This window comes from Sphaerodactylus townsendi, linkage group LG11 (genome assembly GCF_021028975.2).
Source record: "Sphaerodactylus townsendi isolate TG3544 linkage group LG11, MPM_Stown_v2.3, whole genome shotgun sequence".
In the NCBI taxonomy this organism is placed as follows: domain Eukaryota; kingdom Metazoa; phylum Chordata; class Lepidosauria; order Squamata; family Sphaerodactylidae; genus Sphaerodactylus; species Sphaerodactylus townsendi.
Window position 1 is genome coordinate 20,308,599 of NC_059435.1, and position 17,495 is coordinate 20,326,093.

The 17,495-nt window shown below is 42.9% G+C and overlaps 1 protein-coding gene across 1 annotated transcript in view; it reads left to right on the plus strand.

The window, feature by feature from the left end:
* The window catches only part of VPS41 (VPS41 subunit of HOPS complex), a 150,733-nt gene that overhangs the window by 61,433 nt on the left and 71,805 nt on the right, over positions 1-17,495 (plus strand). Inside the window, exons 5-7 of the mRNA XM_048511443.1 lie at positions 5,617-5,691; positions 7,858-7,920; positions 8,915-8,980. Of these exons, the coding sequence (XP_048367400.1) occupies positions 5,617-5,691; positions 7,858-7,920; positions 8,915-8,980 (204 nt within the window). The remainder of the gene's footprint in view (positions 1-5,616; positions 5,692-7,857; positions 7,921-8,914; positions 8,981-17,495) is intronic.

Genomic DNA, 17,495 nt, shown 5'->3' on the forward strand with positions numbered 1-17,495 from the left:
TGAACGTTTGTTATTCGTTCTGCCTCCCCTCCGTGGAGGATGCGGCATTTGTGAAAGAATCAATTACCCATTTGTTAGTCAGAGGAGCTTTACAAATTATACATTAGCAGATTGATTTCTCAGGTTGAGGGACTGACACTCTAAGGTGGACACTCTAAGATGATGAGCGTCAGGGGAGAAGAAGTTGCCACACGCTTGAAAGAGGCTCCCTCTGAATGGCCATGAATTTATTCCTAATTGAAGAGCTGACATAGTCCATACTAAGTGTATTTATTTCAAACATTTTACATTAGGTAATTGATTATCACCCAAGTTGCATTTTTTCGCAACTGGCAGGTTTTTCGTCCAATTTAAAGGTTTTGCAGACAGCTTTTCTTCTGGGGTACTGGCCGGCCTCCTCCCTGCCAAACACGCAAACCATTTCTCCTGAACCCTACCCCTATTAAAGTTACATTTTGGTTCTAATGGTGTCAGCTTGACATTATTGATTTCTTTTGAATAGTCAAACTTACTTATATTGTCCAGAATTCCAAACAGGTCTACATGAGCAATAAAACTGCAGCTGATGGTAATTTAGTGGAGGACATTTATTCCTCCCTGACAAAACTTATCTACTTTTTCTTCATGAAATGTTGAGGCTAATAGTCCAAGTCCTCAAATTCTTCAAAATGGGAGGGAGTTTCCCTGTTTCCGTATTTAGCATCCACTGATTTTAACCCTCCTTGATATAATAGAGCACAAACAGTCTTTAGAAGAATGTTAGTCCTATTTAGGCAGGCTCACACCACCGGCCAGTTCAGTTCTTGACTTATTGTGTCAGGCACTGTGTGGAAGTGCCCAGATCAGGAGTCTGCCACCTGCCGCTCTCCAGATGTTCATGGGCTACAAATCCCATCAGGCCATGCTGGCAGAGGCTCATGGGAATTGTAGGCCATGAATTCTGAATTTACCAGATGAATTCAGGTAAATGTGAATTGCTCTACTTTCTCACATGTTGGTATGGATTTTTTTTTGCATCTGCCTGCAATTTTTAAGAAGCGCATAGTAAAAAGAAAGAAATTATTCTAATTTTTAAGTTGAGACTGGCTACCTAGATGTCTCTGTGTGTCTTCGGTAGCTGCCAAAAATCCCAGGTAATCTTGCCATCAGTTGTTGTATCTCAAAAGATACTTCTGACTACACAAACAGAAAAAGATAATAATACGTTCTGTGCTGTGTCAGTCATTGAAAGAGGCATAAAGAAGCACAAGTGTTTCTGAGCTTTACACTATAAGTTGCTCGAATGTAATGACCTGAACATGACTTCTAGGAGATACTGTCTCTTCTCCAGTAAATGAGATTATTTATAGTACAGTCCAAAACAGAATTATTCCTTCTAGGCTGTATATATATATATAAAACCTTTAATGGCATAATTAACCTTTAATGGCATAATTAATCTCCAGTACAGTTATAATTGTTTGCTAATGACAGAGCACAAAAAGTTAGCCAATGCTTCCAATTCAATCTCCTTGCCCTTCCCCCCTCACAACAAACACCCTGTGAGGTGGGTGGGGCTGAGAGAGCTCAGAAAAGCTGTGACTAGCCCAAGGTCACCCAGCTGGCGTGTGTGGGAGTGCACAGGCTAATCTGAATTCCCCAGATAAGCCTCCACAGCTCGAGTGGCAGAGCGGGGAATCAAACCCGGTTTCTCCAGATTAGAATGCACCTGCTCTTAACCACTACACCACTGCTGCTCCTTGGATGCACCGGATGCCAACTTAAGCTGACTCCACCCCTGGGAATGCCCTCAGAACATCCCTACGGACACCAGCATGGGCTCCCTCACCGGAGGAGTGCTGGCACAGAGGTATGGACAGTGTTGGAGCATTGCTCTTCTCCACAGCAGCCATTCACCCGTGTAAGCAGCATTAGGTGGCATCAATGCTGGCGTAGGAATCACATCAGTTCTAAAGCCCTTCCTGCCCATCCCTTTTGTATTGCAGTGAGACTGTCGTGAGACAGTGATAATGGTCATTCGGGTGTAGGCACAATGGGAAAGCCACAGACCTTTACGGTTTATAACCATATGGCAAATGCAGTAGAAAGTGTTCAGTGCTTCAAAGTAATTTTTCCTTCTCTGGGAATGCTGTCTGGAAAACTGGTTGTTGTGGGTTTTCCGTGCTGCGTGGCCGTGGTCTGGTTGATCTTGTTCCTAACGTTTCCCCTGCATCTGTGGCTGGCATCGTCAGAAGTATATCACAGAGAGAAGTCTGTTATGCACTGTGTCTGGACATGCTATTTAATGCCTCCGTGGAAATCCTCTGAAAACTCTTCCAAATATTTGGGTCGGGGTGGCGTCTATATGCAGAGGGTACCAAACTTTTATTTCTCCTTTGAATGTAATTCAGATGAGGCAGCAGAGATGCTGAAATGGGACTCAGAATTAGAAAGGCTGGTTCGACTCTTTAAGTTTAGGGGAGTTTGATTCTTCAGAAGACGTTTGAGCGACGTAGCATTTTCATTAAAAGTCAAGCACTGTTACGAATGCACAAATGGCATCCGTAGCTTGGACTTCTTTTTACCAACTTTATTGTATTATTTATTGTATTAATTTATTTGTATCCCACTTTTCTGTCCAAAAAGAGCACTAAAGGCAGTTGACCAATATGAAACGTGTCACAATACAGACGTAAAATAATAAGCTGTCAATTAACAAAACAGTACTGGCTTTTGAGTTTGTTCTGTTAACAGGCAGACAGCTAGGGGATGGGGATGAGCAGATAGAAGAGCTCAGCCTAGATGGCAAAGTCTCCCCCAGGCAAAAAAAACAGCATTTCCAGGTCGCAGCTCCCTCCTTTTAAAGGCACCAGGATTCGTGGAGTGGGACTGAGCAGGTGCAAGAGCTCAGCCTAGAGGGCAAGGCCTCCCTGGGGAAAGAGTGAACAAAACCAGCAGTGCTGGGATCCAAAAATTTTAGTAACAGGTTCCCTCGCCAGCCCCCCACCCCCCCGAGCAAAGGGGGCAGAGGCGAACCTAGGCAAACCTGAGCCCTGGGCAAAACCTGAATTGCCCCATGGGCAGCCACCCCACCACAACCCCCCCTTTTTTTTTGCACCAGGTCATTTCTAAATCATCATCCCATTATAGAAAATGTCCCAACTCACAAATCTGAACACAGCAATGGTGAAACACACAGGTTCTTTGATAGAGACTGGTGAGATAAAAGGCACGAAAGGCTGAGAATCAATGAATTGCAGTACCTGAAAGGGATGAACCCAGTTCAGGAAGTTACATTATTAGTCGCAATTGCTATATGGAACCTTCACGTTCAAAGGCAGGATGCCTCTCGGGGAGGTGAGGGCGTAGAGATGGAAAAGCGGACCCAATTAGTAACCCCCTCTCGGCACACACAAATAATTAGTAACCCACTCTCGGGAACTGGTGAGAACCTGCTGGATCCCACCTCTGAAAACCAGGTTGCACCAGCTGCAGCCCCTCCTGGAAAATAGTCACAGCTACCCATGCTTTGCTAATATGGAGGCTAAAGTTCTGTGATGCATTCTGCCTTTGAAGAACCTTTTAGACACCTAAACAGCCCGGAACATGGTTACCAGGTTGTCTGCCCACTTATGAAGTGCCCAGAGTTTTTCACTGGATACCAGTTTGCTTCAAGGCACAATTTAATGTGTTACAGTAGACCCAATGCCATGTCTTGTGATCCTTGTTAAACCATCCTCCTCAGAAGACAGGTGTGTTCCTATTGGAGGAAGATCTTGCCTCTGCTTTTGCTCCCCGTAACAAAATCCTGTTCTTGAGGTTGCTTGCCCAGCACCATCGTCTTTTGGCTTGGAGCAAAGTCTGCCCTGTTCATTCCAGCTTGGGCAAGGAGTCTCGTTTTATTTATTTGGCAATTGCTGCTTTCCTAATCTTACCCTATGCCTCTGTTTTGATTTTTCAAAAAGTTTCTGTTGTTGTGATTCACTTGATGTTGACGTTCATTTGACTTTATTATTATTTAATATTTTTAATGTGAGTGTTGGATTCCTGCAGGGTTATACAGCCCTGCAAACCTTAAATAAATAAGTTTTCTGGCTTTTTAGAAACCTGGGTTGCACTCAGTGATGTATTGTCTCCATAAAGTGTTTTGGCAGACTTGTAAATTGTACTTTACTTGGTGTCTGTGGCAGGGGTCTGCAACCTGCGGCTCTCCAGATGTTCACAGACTACAAATCCCATCAGCCTCAGCCAGCAGGGGCTGATGGGAATTGTAGTCCATGAACATCTGGAGAACTGCAGGTTGCAGACCCCTGGTCTATGGTAAGAACTGCTTCCAAGTGGTCAGGCAAGGAAACCTTCCAAGAAATCTATCTCTGCCTGCCCTCCAACCCCAATAATCTGTGGCCTAGTGTACATCTGTGTGGTAGGCAGTCTTGCTTGTAATGCTGGATGCTGGAATATCCTTTATTACTGCTGGAATATCCTTTATTACTGCCAACTAATGACAACCTCGTAGGGTTTTGAAGGTAAAAGACTAGCAGAGGTGGTTTGCTGTACCCTGCCTCTGCATAGTGACCCTGCACTGCACTTCCTTGATAGTCTCCCATTAAACAGGGCTGGCTCTGCTTAGCTTCCAAGATATGGCAAGATGGGACTAGCCTGGACCATCCAGGTCAGGGCACATTTTGCCCCCCAATCTGGCTACTGGAGCTCATCATTGAATTTGCAGGGATTCTGACTCACACGATTAGTTATGGCAGGCAGTCTCTTCCCGGAAGGAAATCTTTCCTGTTGTTGCCATTCATCCCCTGCAAATGTGCAGGGAGGCGTTGGGTATGCATAGTGGATTATGCCACACAGTGCCACAGGCACTGCGTTTGAATAACAGATTATGCCACAGAATCTTTTGTAATGCCCACCATTTCTTTGGCAGGTCCTAAGGCAGTGGTTCTCAACCTTCCTAATGCTGCAACCCTTTAATACAGTTCCTCGTGTTGTGGTGACCCCCAACCCTAACATTTATCCATTTTACAGATGGAGAACACTGATGCAGAGAGCCTTTGGCGACCCTTGTGAAAGGGTCGTTCGACTCCCAAAGGGGTCACAGCCCACAGGTTGAGAACCGCTGTCCTAATCTTGATCCTCCTTGATCTCAGATTGCAAATGCCTTAGCAGACCAGGTGCTCCGGAGCAGCAGCAGCAGAAGGCCATTGCTTTCACATCCTGCACGTGAGCTCCCAAAGGCACCTGGTGGGCCACTGCGAGTAGCAGAGTGCTGGACTAGATGGACTCTGGTCTGATCCAGCAGGCTAGTTCTTATGTTCTTAAGAGGTTCCTTTGTGATATGGAAGGCATTTTGCTGAATTTTGGAAACCAGTGCCATACAGTGGTATGTTGTGGCCCACCAATAAATTGACACCCCCTCCAATTTTATAGCTCCAGAGAGCCAGCAAAAACAGGCAGTTTAATTGAGCCCCTTGGGCTCATTATACATTTTTGGTGGACTGCATTCAGCTTGGTGACCTACACAAGTATCGGAAGCCTGGTTTGCGTCTCAGGGGGAAGCCCGGGGGGGCGTGTGGGTTTCCGCCATTAAAAATTGCATTAAATGTTTCTGTGTTTCAAACTTTTCAACAGAGCCCAGTGAAGATCAATCAGATCAGCCTGGATGAAAGCGGAGAACACATGGGGGTCTGCTCAGAAGATGGCAAGGTACCACGAAACCAACCCATTTGTTTTGCTTCTCCTAGCGTGCCACAGTTCTTACACGCTGTGTTCCAGTTTGGCAGATCTGTGGACGGCGAAGGCCCATAATAATAGTAGCACTGCAGTCATCTGTTTGAAAATCAGGCCCACTTGCCGAAAATTCATAATTAAAGCCAAAAATATTTGGGCCAAATGTGCGTTAGGAAAAGTAATTACGAGGCCCGTCAGTAACGTTACTGGTATTAAGCTGATTAACAGCTGTGGCAGGAGGAACGTGTCACCTTAATCATTACCACTGTGCCAGTTATACTTCAGCGACTGCTGCGACGCTCCTGCAGGACAGTAGCTTAAATGCTTCTCTGCTTGTAAATTCACCAAATTGGATTTTTTTGTGGGCAGGATTTGTGTAGGCTGGTGGAAGGGGGCTTTTTTTGTCTTTTTTCAACCCTTATGATTGTTTCTTCCGCGAAATCATAGTTTATCAGCAGGATATATTGTCTTGCAGTGGCCCCGTTAAACAAATGTGAAATCAATATATGTGTATATAATACATGTACAGTTTCCTTAAAAATGTGGCACCTTCCTCCCTCGACTGGGGGACATACATCATTTTGTGCACCGTGTGGCCAACAATTATCTGTGTTTTCCTGGGATGTTGAGTGTGCTGACATTTTAGCGATTTTGATCATTGATTTTCCACTTATTAGAATGTCTTTGTTTTTGTTTGTTTTTAAGTTGGTAGGAATCTTTATTGATATCAGTTTGGAGTGATAAAATTCTAAAATGTTATCTATACAAGGTGTTTTGTATGAGTGTGTGTTAGGGAATAATGGTGCTAATATGTACGGTATGTTGTGTCTTTTCTCAAGATCCATCTCAATTAACTAGGTAGAACCCAGTTTCTTACTGATCTAATTCTTAGGCAGGATTTGTTTTTAGGAAGATCTAGTGAATAGTGTTGTTTTACTAAATTAAAACAAATTCTCTAGATACATAAATGTGCGTGTGGATACATAGATATATAGGTAGACAGCTATAGGGATTTGCTATGGGAACAAACAGAAATAAACCTGTTTAAGCGGTGCATATTTTTAGAAACCTTTAAATAAGGATATAAAGAGATTATTTATGTCTGCTCTTCCCCAAAGAGATCTTGATGGTAGTCTCTTGACACAATAATTGAGATTCTCTTGCTGGTCAAAAGGGTTGTGGGATTTTACAACCAGAGAGACTCTCTTAAGAATAATGTAATTATCTCAGCAAGATAAGGGAAGCACTGATAATTGTGTGCGATAATCAAAGTGCTACGTTGATGTGTTTAGATCTTTTAAAAGTAAACTTTGGGTGTCTCTTGATGTATTTAGATTACAAAAAATAAATCTCCAGGTACTAAGACTAGATTAGCCATTTTGTAGTGTTTGGGGCCGCATGTCACGCTTGAGGACTTTCAGGCATCCCTCTTTTATGCCCTAACGTTTGCCTGATGAAGACGGCAAGAAATCCTGAGTTCTGTTTTTGACCTCCAAAGAATCAAGGTCTGTGGCAATCTCTATCAATTTAAATGGAAGGAGTCCTTGTAAATCTGGGGTCTCCTGGTGTGTATCAAATCCCATGCTCTCAGCAAGTCACTCCATTTGCTACAAGAACCCTGTTCACAGTGGCCATAGTTTCGACAAGACATACTGGCCACAAGATGTCCAAATCCTCCATCATGGTAGCTGTCGCTTTCTGGTACAGGTCTATGTGGACTTTTTTTCATGCCACATTTGTGAATTGGGTAGACCTACCACATTCTTCTGATTTCTCCTGCATCTTCCTTGGTGTGCTTCTAGGGGACTCTTGTTAGGATTTTTTCCCGTGGAATTCTGCAATTTAAAGCAACTTGTCTGTTGGTTACTATAGACAAATATATGATATGACTGAAATGCCATTGGATGCATTATGGCAGAGTATGTATTCTGCTTGTAACATTTGTATACATTATAAAAGTGGGCAAGCGCGGCCTTTGAGAAAAGCTTTCAATAATTTACCCAAAATGATTGGTATAAAGCAGACAGCAGCTAGAATTGTCAACTAATGTGTATTCGCTATTGTTTACTCACTTATTTCTGTGGCAGAAGAAATAATAGGCAATTCGATGCGGTCTTTAAAAAACATATAATTTTACTTCAGGTTCAGGTGTTCGGGTTGTACACGGGAGAAGAATTCCATCAGACATTTGACTGCCCAATTAAAGTAAGTACTTAGTTAATACTTAACAAATTTATCATTATTGCCTGCGGCAAATAGTCACAACAATTCAAGTGTGTTTTGTTTCCTGTGGGAAGAAAAAAAAAGAAAAACCCTTAACAGACTTCCACAGCTATCTTAAGCAGAGCTGTGCCCTTCTAAGCCTGCTCAGTTCAGTGGATTTAGAAAACTGTTAACTCTTCTTCAGAAGGTACTGTTAGAGTCAAAGGCTCAGGTAGATGTGTTAACAGTGATCTGTGCATATTTTCAGGGAGAGGAGTGTACGTTTAGCATCCAAGTGTGCTCTCTGAAATGTTTCATGCTTACCTGTCTGTCTTGAAAGATCTACAGGTGGTGGGAAGGTCTACATTAAAAGATCTACAGGTAGTGGTTTCTATATTCTTTAGGGACTTCAGTTGCTGGACTGGGGATGTCTTGCTGGGTGTCCCCTTAATTGAATTTTGTTGCTAGTTTTTGGTCCTACAGTATTTTTTTTTAGCAAACTCTGAGCTTTATAGGAAGCAAGTAGGTCAAAGCTTTCTAAGTGTTTGACGTGGAATTTGCACTGGGGGTGGTATGGTATAAATTCAGTTGCCTTAGAAAGGCTCAACTCTAGGGAACTCAAGTTAACAGAATTGTATGAATGATTTCAGGATTAAGAATGATCTGTTTCTTTCGTTCCAAGCAGATAGAGTTTGGTAGGGTCCCATCTTCGTCCCCTGATTGTCCCTGCAAAAAACTATGGGGTTCCCATATCATTTTCTCCATGCCGTCTGTAGACTTCCTAAAGGAAATAGGTTCCTAATATGTCTCATGTGGAAACAAATTAGTTAACCCACTGTTTACCAGAAGAGTTTTAAATTGGATGTGAAAATATTTTGTGAAAGTCAGAGAGTATATTTTGTGTACTGAAATCTTTCTGCAGCCTGTAAGGTCACAAATCAAGAACATTAATATATTGGGGTCTTGTTTTTTTTTTTTTTTAATCCTTTATGTCCAGATTGTTGCTGTTCACCCTCAGTTTGTGAGATCGCATTGCAAACAATTTGTAATGGGAGGAAACAAGGTAAGCTTGAGCATTGGAGAATTCCGTTCAAATTCTCAGATGGCAAAGGTTGTTATTCAAAGGGTCCTCCCTCCCCAAAGAGTCCCCAGGGTCCCCCTCCCCAAAGATACCTTCCAGAAGCTGCTTCCCCTCAAGGGAGTTCGGAGATATCTTTTTAACTTTTTGAGATATATATATGTAACAGTTACCCAAATTGGCTTATATCATTTTTTGCCCCTCTATTTTATCCTCACAGCTATCCTGTGAGGTAGGTTAAGCTGAGGAGAGTCTCAGACTGGCTCAAAGTCACCTGGTGAGCTACCATGGCAGAATGGTGATTCGAACCTAAGTCTCCTAGATACTAGTCTGACAATGTAACCACTACACCACACGAGCTTTCAGCAGGGGACTAGCACACAGTTGCTGGTGGTTTTGTTCTCTTTGGCCAGGGGTCTTCAAACTATGGCCCTCCAGATGTTCATAGATGACAATTCCCATGAGCCCTACCACTTGGCCATGCTGGCAGGGGTTGATGGGAATTGTAGTCCATGAACATATGGAGGGCCATAGTTTGAAGACCCCTGTCTTTGGCAAACCCAATTTGAGAAGGCAACAGAGGGCATTGCAGGAATTATGTCCCGAGGTTGCGTTGCATCATGGTGACCAGAGGCATCTTGGGTAAGGAACTGGGTTGGGCTTCACCACTCAGTAGTGGCTGAAGCAGGCTGCTGGAGGAAAAGCCCTATACCAGCAAAGGATTAGGTGAGCATTTCCGGTGACACTTTCCCTTCCATTTACCAAAAAAAAACCCCTTACGCTGGCTTGCTGTGGTTGTGCAATGAGGAAGCCTCTCTGTGCTTCATCTGACTTTCTTCAGCTCTGCCTTTAATTTAATTGAAGCCAAGTTTGAGAGGCAAGTGTCCAGAAAGACCCAGACTATGTCCAACTTTTGAGGCCCCCCCAGTCATCATCAAAATAAGACAAGAGTGGTTTCTGGTCTGATATGGATACAAACAAGTTGTGAAACTTACACGAAATGCAGCTATCTAAATCCACCTTAGAAGGGCAGACCAAAGGGCCTTCCTGTCCTCCCCCCCCCCCCCCCCACTCTTGTTGATAGGTTTCAGGGTAGCATCTGATTAAGAAAGGTGAATCAGGAGGAGAAGAAACAAGGTATATACATAATGAATTAGATCCACAGCAAAAGTTCTTCATGTGCTAGAGCTCTTGAAGAAGCAGAAATGCGAGAAATGCCACTTGCACTGAGTCATGGTCATTTTATTTTGCTTGCACAAGATTTTGTGCAGCCGATCCTGTGCAACTGATTTCCAGGCAATTTCTAGCCAATCTTGTGTGTGTGTAGCATTTTGATCACTCAGAGGAGAAATGCCACTTGCACTGAGTCATGGTCATTGTATTCCCACTTGTGCTTTTGCTTGCACAAAATTTTGTGCAGCCGATCTTGTGCAACTGATTTCCAGGCAATTTCTAGCCAATCTTGTGCGTGTGTAGCATTTTGAACTCTCAGAGGTGCTACTGCAGTGATAGGTATAATAGTAATTATCGTCAAAGTGCTATAGAAAGTATACCATTTACTGGTCTCCTCAACCAAGCTTGAAACTTTCCTCCATCCTAAGGAGTCTTTCTTGGGTGGCTTCAGGCTTTTGTAGTTATAGTAACTCAGCTGATAAAAGGAGCAGGCAGCTGAGATTTTTCTGATAGGGCAGTTGATTCAGGATCAAGACTACCGACTACTTCCAAAAAAATTCTGCTTTTGTGAGCGATGAACAATGTACCTTCTTTGAAAGGCTTCTTTGATCTGCTTAAGGGGTAAGTGCAACAGGTAAGGTGCTAACTAACGGAACCGCTCCTGTCCCTTTCACCTGCGATTAAGTGCAGGAAGTTTTGAATGGGACTCATGGCAGATGATGGTAACCCTGCAATAATGATACCTTGTAAATAACAGGGCATCCCCAGCCAAAGACTATGGTGGAGCTTTGAGCCAAGGAAGAACGACAAACAGTGCTATCGTGGGCCGTAACCTGCTACCTTTAAAAGAGGGTCTAATCTTTAAAAATAACAGGGTGAGGGTTTGCTAAATGAAGGTGGGAAAGCTGGAAGGAAGGCAGTTGTCAGTTAACCCTTAAAGAGCGCGCCATAGTTTCCTATGTGAGCCGTCTCAATAAACGCTCTAATCGGTCGACATGTCAGTGGTGTACAGGGGGCTTAAACTTAAAAAAAAAGATTGGGAAAGAAAATGAAAGTATATGCAGATTTCCAATTAAACAGTGATTACTTGTCCTGTGTTGCCTTAGGTTTGTGAGTAAAACTTAGTAGCAGAAAATGGCTGCTGAGGATGCACCTGCGCGTCCTTGCTAGGCAAATGCAATCATATCGATGGCTTTCTGGTGTCAATTTTCAATCAATATGGTAATCTGTATTAGCCATTGTTTGCCTTGATTAGAGGGTAATGGATATTGCCCAGTAAGATATCAGAGGGACTTTTGTTTTGCTGAAGGTGGTTCTTGGGATCCAAATAAAAATAAAAAGGGGTTGTTGTTTTTGTCTGAGTTCATTAGTCGCAGTTGTGTGGTGAAAGCTTTTGTTGTCCCCTAGATAGACAAACACTGCTCTTTTGTCATTTGTGATTATAATTGTTTTTGCAGAAGATGATGCCATTCTTTGCCTCAATGCACTTTCTGAAAGGCATTTTATGTATGTGGCTCATTCCGCACATGCAGAATAATGCACTTTCAAACTGCTTTCAGTGCTCTTTGAAGCTGTGCAGAATAGCAAAATCCACTTGCAAACAGTTGTGAAAGTGGTTTGAAAACACATTATTTTGCGTGTGCGGAAGGGGCCACAGAGTGCTGTCAAGTCCCAGCTGAGTTATGGCGACCCCAGGAAGGGGCTTTCAAGATAAGTGAGATGCAGAGGTGATGTGCCATTGCCTTCCTCTACAAATTCTCCTCTAGTGGGCCCCTTCCGCACATCCAGAATAACGCACTTTCAATCCACTTTCAATGCACTTTGAAGCTGGATTTTACTCTGCGGAATAGCAAAATCCACTTTCAAACAATGGTGAAAGTTGATTGAATGTGCATTATTCTGCGTGTGCGGAAAGGGCTGTGGTCTTCCGTTCAGGTACTGACCCTGCTTAGTGTTGGAAGTGAAGGACTTTGTTACGCTGTTTCCTGCCTCAACCTACAGAGGGGGTTTTTACTAGAGAGCTAGTGGCTAGATAGGGACCTAGGGATTTGACACCTTTACTCTATCATGCTGGTTCTATCCCTTGATGTTAGACTGATACTCTCAGGGACTTCCTTCCTTCCGGCTTCTTCCTCGACCCCTTCTCACCCACTTCTTCCTGCCATGCCTAGAGAGAGGATGGATGCTCACCAGCATCCATCTCCATCCAACAGATTAAGATAGCATGGTGACTCTCTACCTACCTTTCTATCCAGAATGAGTTACTAATAAATATAGCTTTTATTAGATAGAAACTATAACTGACTCGACTTTCTTTTGTGTAAGCATTAGAGTTCATCAGCACTGCATGCGCACCGCGAGGTAAGGGCTTCTGCTGTGTTCTATCACCCGTGCGGCTCTGCTAACTTCACGGATAGAATGTCTCAACTACGGGAGCTCTTATCCCAACAGGTTAATGGGCCCAGGCATTCAACAAGTTATTGTGCCAATGGTTGTTTAGCCCATATTTTCTTTTTTTTACTTTGGTGATTGAATCCCAACCTTTGTTTTACCAGTAGTGAAAGGAGAAGCTTGGCACTGGCGGAGTTAAGTTTCTGCTAGTTTTCCCAGAGGCCCAAAGTGCAGTCTCTAGGGATTTTTTTTGACAAGCTTTTCTTTTGTACTGGCTTAACGACTTGAGCCATTGACTACAAAGATGACTTCTCTTCTGATGGACTGACTTCCTCTGATGATTTTGGCCAGGAAGACTCGAGGAGCTTTTCAGAGTGGCCGGCCGAGATTGCGGCATCTTCTGATCGCCCAGAAGACCTCATTCCGCGTTTTCGGGCGACTTACCAGGAAATGCTGCAACCGGGCAGCAAAAGCGACGGAAGAAATCAAACTCTCGTGCCTGTTAACATCATCTCAACCGTGAGTTCAGCCCGCTTTCACACATAATTGATATGACTTCTTCTAAAGAGATGCTGGACACTTTAACCAGACTTCTGTACAATGGCGGGGAGGCTGGTCTAATGTCCACATCATTTTAAGCGCGAGCTATATTTACTAAGGTACCAGAAGGGACACCTTTCATGAATCACCTGCAAAGCACAACAATGTTCACTGCTCTTAAAATGAGCATGAAATGTCACGATCTAGATAAGCAGTCTGCATTATTTCTAACTCTACCAGAGACTTTTGCACCTCTAAGTTGCCAATTTGGAACGAGGAAGGTTCAAATTCTCTCAAGCTGTAGAAAGAGATCAAAATGTATATTTCGTCAGGATGTAATGGCTGGAAATGCGGGGAAAAGTCAGCCCTCTCGGTCTTTGGAACATAATGCCTTTAAGGCATCCTTCCATTCTAAACAAGGGCAGACCTTTAAATGCAAATGATGACCAGAGATGGCTATGGAGGAAAGGCTCAACCCTTTAGAGGAAGGGGGCCCAACCCGATGGAAGAGATCACGTGACCGGGAGCCAGGAAAGTTCCTTTGATATTGCAATTTGGCCACAGCAATAAAAATACCTATAGGCCATGCGGTCCCAACCAGTTCACCTCTAACAAAGAGATCATTTGTTACAAATGCCAACAACCAGGTCTAAGCGAATCCTTTGTTTCAACAGCAGCCAACCACCAGAACTCTTCGACTAAAAGGTTCTAAGCAAGGACAATCTGAGCAAGCTTTTAAGAATCGCAATTTTTACGTGCACATAAAAGGTGACAAAATGACTGTTTAATTGATAGTGGTGCCTCATGCAATGTCCTCAACAGATTAGACCTGTTTGTAGACCTGAGTAAAATCCCAGAACAAAGAATTTACATAGAGGAATGTCATTATGTTCTCTCATCATATTCAGGGACTGCAGAATCCCTTGTATATTGCCTGATAATGAAGTTGCTAATTTTACCATTGAAAATGCATATTATGCACCAGAGATGACCAATTCTTTGCTGTCAATAGCTGAAATGGAAAAGCAGAATTTTGAATTAATTTTAAAAATGGAAAATGTTATGTTACAAAGAAGAGGAATTGTGTCTCATTGCGTCTCAAATGAATGGACTGTACCGTTAATCAATTGCCCTGATGTTCCTATGAGATACAGAACAAAATAAACTGAACTTGAAAAATGCAATGATGATTTTCAAACCAATTTGTAAAATGCACAACCACAAAGGTAGCGGCATATGGCATCAGCCTAGGCCACTGTGCAAATGATGATACAATCCTGAAAATGCATAAAGCTTTGACTAAAGATATTGTTTTGAAAACTGTGAAGTGCTTTTCTTGTGATTCTTGTCTACAAGCTAAAGCTGTGAGCGCATCTTATCTAAACAAGAGTGAGAGAAAAGCGAAGCAACCTCTGGATCAATTGCCTCTGACATTTGTGGGCCACTTCCTGAAACTATTGAGTGAAATTTAAATATTTTCTGACATTTATTGATGATTATTCTAGATAATGTAACCACATTTCTTTTGAAGAAAGATCTGAGACTTTTGGACGGAGTTTAAGACTATGTCAGAATGGTGAATTAAGTTCCAGCGAAATATTCAAGTCCTCACAGTGATGGTGCTGGAGAATACACATCAGGCGATGCAGGACTTCATGAAATCGAAGAATTCAACACCAGACCCGCGGTTCCATATTGCCCAGCTCAAAATGGCACTTTCAGAAAGAAGCTAATGAAGTCTACTGACCAAGGTGAGTGCATGCTCATTAATGCACGCAACCTCCTCAACACTTCTGGGGAGAAGGAATCATGACAACAACATACATACACAATAGGCTGTACACTAGGAGCCACAGGCCTCACACCTTACGAACTTTGGCAAGGTTACGAAGCCATCAATGGCACACCTAAAGTCTTTGGATGCACAGCTTATGTATATGTTTGCAAAAAGAAAAAACGAAAAGTAAGTTTGAACCAAGAGCCAAGAAAGCAATCTTCCTTGGATATTCTGCTCAATCAAAGCAATAAACTTGATGGACCTGATACACATGAGATCATGATCAGCAGATCTGTGATCAATTTGAGGAAAATAAGAATGGCCATGTCTCCAGAGGGGAATACCACGATGACCAGACCAAGCCCCAGCAAGACTGGCTGATGTATCCTGTTCACTTGTGATGCACAAGAGAGATGACAAGCGCAGATTTAGATGACAATCAAGATAGCTATTTGATGAACCAGAATTCCAGATGTAGATGTTGAACAGGTACCTACCAGTACCAGCGGTTGCAGAGGGAAGAAATCCCAGAGATGAGGTGAAGGCGATCAAACGCGCACAAACAAAAGGAGTACCACCTGCAAGACTGGGACTTTCTACCTCATAAGACCGTTAGATGAAGACCAAACCAATGGAAAGACTCTGATGAAATTTTTTGATTCAACTGTCGCTTCACCACAATAAAGAACTTTACTCAGCATAGCAGCTAGCAAGCAGATGCAAGTTCAACAGATAAAGATCGAATCACATTTTTTGAACAACGTGCTACTTCAAGCAGACTTTCAACAAAGTAAGGCTGACCAATGCCTTTATGTCAAGAACAGAAATGGAAAAAGGACTTATATTTTGCTTTTAATGAAGAAGAATTGCTTTTAGTCTATGATGATGACCAGATGACTACAAAGGATTAATACAATATCTGAACCAACGACTTGAAATTAGCGACTAGGAAATGTTGCACACTACTTAGGAATTCAAATAGAGAGAGAAAAGATGGGAGTTTCCTTTTGAATCAACAACGAAGAAGATTACAGACCTAATCAACTTACTGGATCGCGTGCACATCCAGCTCCCATTTCCCTAAGCGAGTTACATAAAGGAAGACAATTTCACTAAACAACTCTCTGATAACACTAAATATAAAGCTCTAAATGAACTTTTGAGGCATCAGTGCTCAAACCCGACCAGATATAGTACAGCAGTCGGTTACTAAAGCAGAAGACTGCTTCACCAACAGTCAAGGACTGGAATGCACTGAAACTTTCTGAATATCTGAAAGGAACCGCTGTCTTAAACTGAAACTGCCAGCTACAGATGCTACACTAATAGCAGCTTATGTTGATGCAGATTGGGCGGAGACTCAAGTGAGAGAGCATCTCCCAATGGGCGGCGCATTTTCTTTGGCAATGGTCCTATTAGTTGGTCTAGTACAAACAAGACATAACAACAGCATCTACCACAGAAGCAAGAATATGTGTCTGCTGCTCGTTGTCACGAATTACAGTGGTTATGCCAACTCCTAAAGGATCTGAGGCATAGACACACCACTTCTATACCAGTGTATGAAGATAACCAAAGCTGCATTAAACTATCTAAACAAGAAGATGTGAAGAAGCGCACCAAGCACATTGATGTGAAGTACCACATAGTGAAGACTGCAAAAGAATGGCTTGAATTCAACTGATCTACTGTCACACCACTATGAGATGCTTGCAGACCTCTTCACTAAACCCCTAAGCGGGAAACCTGCTTTTGAGAAGTTTAGGAAGCAAGATAAGCCTGGCTACCTGAGGTCAAGAAACATCGAGGAGGGTGTTGGAAGTGAAAGGACTTTGATGCGCTGTTCCTGCCTCAACCTACAGGGGTTTTACTAGAGAGCTGAGTGGCTAGATAGGGACCCTGAGGGATTTGACACCTTTACTCTATCATGCTGGTTCTATCCTTTGATGTTAGACTGATAACTCTCAGGGACTTCCTTCCTTCGGCTTCTTCCTCGACCCTTCTCACCACTTCTTCCTGCCATGCCTAGAGAGGATGGATGCTCCCTGCATCCATCTCCATCAATAGATTAAAGATAGCATAGTGACTCTATCTACCTACCTTTCTATCAGAATGGGTTCACTAATAAATACTCTTTATTAGATAAGAAACTATAACTGACTCCGACTTTCTTTTGTGTAAGCTTGCCGCACATTGGGATTCATCACGCACACGCACGCACACGAGGTAAGGGCTTCTGCTGTGTTCTAGCCACCCGTGCCGCTCTGCTAACTACGATTAAGAGATAATCTCCAACTACCAGGAGCTCTTATCCCAACACTTAGTTTCCAAGATCGGTAAGATTGGGTTGAACCATGCCACCTTCTTTCCCGAAAGATGTTTTAGGGAAAACGTCAAAAGACACCTTTCTAATTTAGGAGATTTTCCTGTCGAGGAACCTGTAGTAGGTCATTTTCCCAGTGAAATGGTCCCACTTTTTCAAATGCATGGCTTTTATAAAGAATGGGAAGGACCCAGCGTTTGCCCACACTGATAAAATCTGAATCCCAAATCTTGTAGATCTGTTCCATGTTATAAACCAGATGTGTTTCTTGTAAAACAGAAAATGTTTCACATTGT